The sequence below is a fragment of the Sardina pilchardus genome, chromosome 24 (assembly GCF_963854185.1).
Source record: "Sardina pilchardus chromosome 24, fSarPil1.1, whole genome shotgun sequence".
NCBI classification, from domain to species: Eukaryota; Metazoa; Chordata; class Actinopteri; order Clupeiformes; family Clupeidae; genus Sardina; species Sardina pilchardus.
The window spans coordinates 15,962,114-15,968,201 of NC_085017.1; the positions used below are offsets into that span (position 1 = coordinate 15,962,114).

The 6,088-nt window shown below is 45.3% G+C and overlaps 1 protein-coding gene across 1 annotated transcript in view; it reads right to left on the reverse strand.

The window, feature by feature from the left end:
- Window positions 1–789: 789 nt before the first annotated feature.
- sdc2 (syndecan 2) overlaps window positions 790–6,088 on the reverse strand; it is a 33,923-nt gene continuing 28,624 nt past the window's right edge. The window contains exons 4-5 of the mRNA XM_062529620.1: window positions 5,082–5,211; window positions 790–3,400 (exon numbers count right to left, since the gene is read on the reverse strand). Of these exons, the coding sequence (XP_062385604.1) occupies window positions 3,237–3,400; window positions 5,082–5,211 (294 nt within the window). The 3' untranslated portion in view covers window positions 790–3,236. The remainder of the gene's footprint in view (window positions 3,401–5,081; window positions 5,212–6,088) is intronic.

Genomic DNA, 6,088 nt, shown 5'->3' on the forward strand with positions numbered 1-6,088 from the left:
AACTGTCACAACACACACAGGCAAACACACAGCTGACCGCTCCGCAGGCCGAAAACACGCCTGAACATCTGCCACAGTGCCGAATGGGAGGACAAGTTGACCTCTTCCCCCTGTTAAACGCAAAACAGAAGCCTGCCCTCTTCTCAGCCCATTGAAGTATCCCTCAAGGTCTATGGGGTGATGACTTGCTTTAGTATGTTGAATGATAAAAATAAAAATGATCGCAATAATTGGGGTGATATTGTTTCTAGTTGATTTGTTGCACCATTTATTATTTTAGTGGCGAAGATGACTCTCGGCTTTCAGTGTTAGTGCTCTTCCATTACGCTAATCTCAATCCGCAAACATGCTCAGATTAGTGACTGATACGATAATCTCAACTCGCAACCCATTTAGATTAGCGGACACAAAGATAATCTGAAAACCAGAGCCAGATCCGATGTGTGTAAGTACTTGTGATGTCAGTTTGATGCTAAAGACGAAACAGCCTGTATCCTTTAAAGACACTTATGGTAACCAACTTCCTGAGTATCTATTACTTAAAGAGCTGGGAGTAGATATTAAAGTGACATAGGATACGATGGCAGAAACAAAATGCACAGAGAACGGTCAATATTAGGCCATTCATTTATACAGGTAGGTGTTCCCCTGCTTTGCTCTAGGCATGCAGCACCTCCACCGGTGCCTTGTTCGCTAGCTACAGGTTAGCGAACAAGGCAACGGTGGAGGTGCTTTAGATATTAAAGTGACATAGGATACGATGGCAGAAACAAAATGCACAGAGAACGGTCAATATTAGGCCACAATGTTTATTTCAGTAGTGTTGTTTACAACTCATAGGTACAATACTGCTTGCTTCTTTTGTAAGACTAAAAAAAAGTTACCATTACAGTCATTGGTGCTTACAGAATTCCATCCACATCCTCTTATCTGATGATCGTACCGTCTCAAGCCATGACAAGAACAAGCACATTTCCAAATGGTAGGCACTTTGTTGTTGTTTAAAACATTTGTGAATATACATTTATATATATTTATATATAGATTTTTTTTTTCATATACGAATAAGCAATTGGACTCAACGGTCAGGTCTCTAGTAACAATAAAAAAAATCTAATGGCTAAGAGACAAAAAAAAAAAAAAAATCTAAAAAGAAACCATCTGAATGTGGCCGAGTTAAGTGTACTTATGTGGTGGTTTAGAGAATACTGAGGGTCTTTGGGTTTTGCTTGCCATGGTTTCAGCAGCCCCTCTCAGCATATGTGAGACTGATGGGAACTGGAAGGTGGCAGAGAAGCTAGCAGGGACATGGCAGCTGCAAGAAAACTGCGAGATGGGAATGAAATGAGAGAGAGAGAGGCGCTATGAGAAAAAAAGAGTTGGTAACATGGAGGAGAGGAAAAGTACAGGGCAAGAAGGAAAAAGGTTAGGTGGGGTAAAAGTGCAAACTCTAAATTACAAAGCTCAACAGTTTTCAAAGGCAACTTCACAACCTGCTGTGCTAATAAGTTTCCGTGCAGAGAATTTGCCTACCTGCAGGTCCATGCATGGAAACGCAGAACAATAGACAGTGTAGTTGTGGGTTAACTACTGGCCAGCCCTACAGGGCTTGGGTTGAGCACCATGTTGTCAGCACTGGTATGTCAACAACAGTGTCTGTGACAGGACTACTATTACGAGAGCCCGACCAAAACAAAGAGTAGAGGACCCAAGTTCCTCTCTCTCAGAGTGCTCCAGAAGCTTTAGCCCAGTTAAGAGGTGGGTGTGAGGGGGGCTGTCTGGATGCGAAGTGCCCCCTCTGCACGCGGTAGTTTCAGCAAAGACAGCTGTGTCACAGCTGATCAGCATAATCATCATCAACAACACCACCACCACCACCCTGGTTACACAGAGAACTGAGATTGAGGCAAGGTGGGGACACAGGGAAATGTGGGGACATTCTACTAAACTGGCCTCGGTCCAATCAGATTCCACTCAGAGGTCGAGAGAGGGAGGGAGATGGTGGGAGAGAGGGGGGGAGGGAGAGAGAGGACATTAAGGGCTGAGTGATGATAGCAAAAAAGAAAGGATGAAGAGGAAACGTGTGAAGGGAGGGAGGCATTCATTATGGGCCACTTCTTTAGCAAAAAAAAGAAAAGAATAACATAAAGAGACAAAAAAAATGCCCCTCCCAAGACACGCTACTCTACAGAGACCGATTAGGAGAGTGTCCACAAGTACCGTATGATAATCAACTTAAATTAAATAATTAAATACACCATTGGGATACTCTTAGGAAGGACCTGTCCACTCCCCTTGAGCATACCATTGTTTCTCATCACTGAGAACTGATGACCGTTTGATGAACGTATATGCTGCCAAATGTTTTGACCTAAAGCTATATTTGAACAAAACAATAATAAATTCAGCGAAAGCCTCACTGGAAGCTTAGAATGGTTGTGAAATGCAGTAATGAGAGAGAAATGAGAAACAGAAGACGAAATAAAATAATAAACATTGTACGCCAGAGGGAGGGACATTTACATTTTGACTGTTAGTTAATTATGAAAACAGAAAAAAGCTTCATGGAATCTACAGAAAGGCATTCTTTTAAAATATCTGAGAGAAAAAAAAAGATAAATTAATGAAATATACCTTTTTTTTTAAGAAGATCAACTTTAGACATGCTAGGACAAAAGAGGAAAAAAAGAAACGAAAAAGAAAAACAGAATTGATACAGGACAATTATATTCAATTATTTTCACGTTTAAATTTTTTTTCTTTACAAATACATACTGCTACAGTTAAAAAGTAGTCAGTGACTAGTACCAGCTCCTTCGACAGAAGACAGATGCAAATCGTGTTTTCTGGCCTGTACAGATTGCGATGCTGTGTTTTCTTTTCAGCCATTTTTCAAACAAGACACAAAATAAGGTTTAAATACACACAGATTTTGCTGTAAAATAAGCATTGCTTGGCTCCTCATCATTTTCTTAAAAAAAAGAAGAGACAGAGAAAGAAAGAAGAGGTCTTAATTACAATTCTCTACTGAAAAGCTCTCCAATGTGTTCTGGCTTTTTGACTTGTGTTTTTGTTTGGGTCTTCCTTGTTTTCGCTTCATGGTGGTGGTCGTTGAACAGAAACCACCACCTCCCACTGTGAAGTGTTGCTTTCTGGAAGGGTAGGGGGTGCTCCAAAGGAGAGGGAAAGGAGGGGTGTGTGGGGGGTGGGGAGTCGTGGGATAACTGTCGGGAGGTCTACGCATAAAACTCCTTGGTGGGGGCCTTCTGGTAGGCTGCTCCGGATGGCTTCCTCTCTCCGAGATCGTAGCTGCCTTCGTCCTTCTTCCTCATGCGGTACACCAGGAGGAGGATGAGGAAGATGGCAAAGAGGAAACCGATGACTCCGCCAGCAATGACCGCTGTAGAAACAGAGCAAAAGAAAACCGTTAGGGGTCTTTCAACAGCCATGTGGGAAACATACTTCACACTCGATGCTACTTCCCCTCAAAGATACTCTTCTTCAGGTCCATTGACCAAAGGTCACTTCCTTATCAGCCTCTTCCTAAAGTAGCCAGCATAAGGCAACTGGAGCCACATCAAAAGAACATAAATGTGGCCCTTTCCCTCGAGTGCATGTTAGGTCGATAATATGCTTCTTGCCAGCTGTGGCAATGGTGTCGATAAGCTGCCCCCCCGCCCACCCCCCCCCCCCCCCTTCCGTACCCCTTATTTGGCTGTTTTCTTGACAAAACAGGCGAGCATTACAAAAACAGATGCAAACTGAGAGGTGAACTTTTCACCATCCCAGCGAGGAGGGGAAAAGCAGTTTATGTAGAACGACTCAATAAAACATGAGTAGAGCTGTGGGGGGGGGAGTGGGGAGTGGGGGGAGAGAGAGACGAGTGGGGAAAGAAGTCCCCAGAGACGTTATTACTATCATTATGTTTATTGGCTTGAAAGGCTCTGAGCCGCTTTGCTTGCGTGAGCGAGGCGCGCTACTGTGCTTGGGCCAGTGCAGACTTGCGGCCGTTCTCTCTGTCCTGCACAGCGGTTACGGGAGGCTGCCTGTGATTTGGTAACACCCCCACACCGCAGGGGCATAAACAATCCCATCTGTTTGCACTTGTGGAGGCTCTTCTCTTCTGTACTTTTATTAGTGGGGAGGCTTGCAAGGTGCAAGCAAGCCTCGCGCCTCTCTCTTTGCGCCGTCTCGGTGAGGCTGTGAGGCACAAACTTCCCGTATTTCCACAATGTGCCCATGTGGAAAGAATAGACTCTGGTTGAAGAGCCTGAATGTGTTTTGAAACAGATTCCCTCCTGTGACTCATAATATTTTGATGCTTACAAGACACAGCAAATTAAACATTCTGCACTATTCAAATAAAACAAAAAAAATTCACTATAACAAAAAATCCCACAGTGCTGCTCTAGATGGCACAAGAAGCATTTAAGGGATATGTGTACTGTAGTGTCTGCTGCAACAATTAGCTTCCACTCTTTTTTTAAAAGTATATTCTATGGGCTTTTCATGCCTTTAATGATAGAGACAGTGGAGAATCGACAGGAAGCGGATGGGAGAGAGAGCAGGGGCGGGATCCGGAAAGGACCACGGGGCGGGAATCGAACCCGGGTCATCGGCGTACGGTGCAGGTGCCCCAGCCAGTTGCGCCACAGCTGGGGCCTAGCTTCCACTCTTAATCTAATCAATGGAACTGGCTACACTAGACGTGATCGTGGCACATAAATTCGGAAAAATTAGACCCGTCAATTCATGTGGTGTCAGAGTACATCAAAGCGCCATAAGTTAGCAATGAGTTATGAAGGTATGACGAAATAGTCGGAAAGCAGAGAGAAGAATGGGCCAAGCTTCATGGGAAGGAGGCACCACTGCACCTGCCTCTTTGTGTGTGTGTGTGTGTGTTTGCATGTTTTATTTGTGTGTGTGTGTGTGTGTGTGTGTGTGTGTTTGTATGTTTTGTGTGTGTGTGTGTGTGTGTGTGTGTGTGTGTGTGTGTGTGTGTGTGCGTGTGTGTGTGTGTGTGTGTGTGTGTGTGTGTGTGTGTTTGTGTGTGTGTGTGTGTGTGTGTGTGTGTGACGTACCTGCCAACACCTCCGTCCTCTGGAAGAGGTTTTCTGAGCGCACCTCGTAGGGGTCCACGGGAGCACGCGGGGCGCTGAGGGTGCTGCTGGGGGCTTTCCTGCGCGGCTCCTCTGTGGCTGCAGCCGGGGGCTGGAGGGATGGAGAGGGATGGAGAGAGAGAGAGAGAGAGATTGAGATGGAGAGAGAGAGAGATGGAGAGAGAGAGGGGGGGGGAGAGAGATGGAGATGGAGAGAGGGAGATGGAGAGAGAGAGATGGAGAGAGGGAGAGATGGAGAGATGGAGAGATGGAGAGAGAGAGAGATGGAGAGGGAGAGGGAGAGATGGAGAGAGAGAGAGATGGAGAGAGAGAGAGAGATGGAGGGATGGAGAGAGAGAGATGGAGAGAGAGAGGGAGATGGAGAGAGAGGGAGAGAGATGGAGAGATGGAGAGAGAGAGAGAGAGGGAGATGGAGAGAGAGATGGAGAGAGGGAGAGAGATGGAGAGATGGAGAGAGATTTGATTTTAAAATGTATTATTACAAAGCGCAGCACAAAGCTTTAGTCACTCAATACAAGCAGCATTTTTAACCCCCCCCCCAACATAAACAAATTAAACACAAATAAACAAAAACATCTACAGATGTCCAAAGTGCAACTTGTTGGATGGAGAGAGAGAGAGAGAGAAGAGAGAGAGAGAGAGAGAGAGAGAGAGAGAGAGAGAGAGAGAGAGAGAGAGAGAGAGAGAGGGCAGAGCACAGAAGGACAGTCGCATTCACGTTCTCATTTCACTCGCTCCGTAGTCGCTTTCAGCCAAAAAGATGACTGACAGTCAGGCGAGATAAACACTTTCGCATGACGAGCGTTCCCTGGGAAATCAGACCCGTGATCTCGGTGTTGTACGCCACTTGCTCGACTGGTTTCACATCAGACACAAAGTGGGATGAAAAGAAAGTCAAAAAGGGTGGTGATGTGTGTATGTGTGCGGGGGTAGCTAACAAGAGCTAAAGGTAAAAGGTAAAAAGGTAG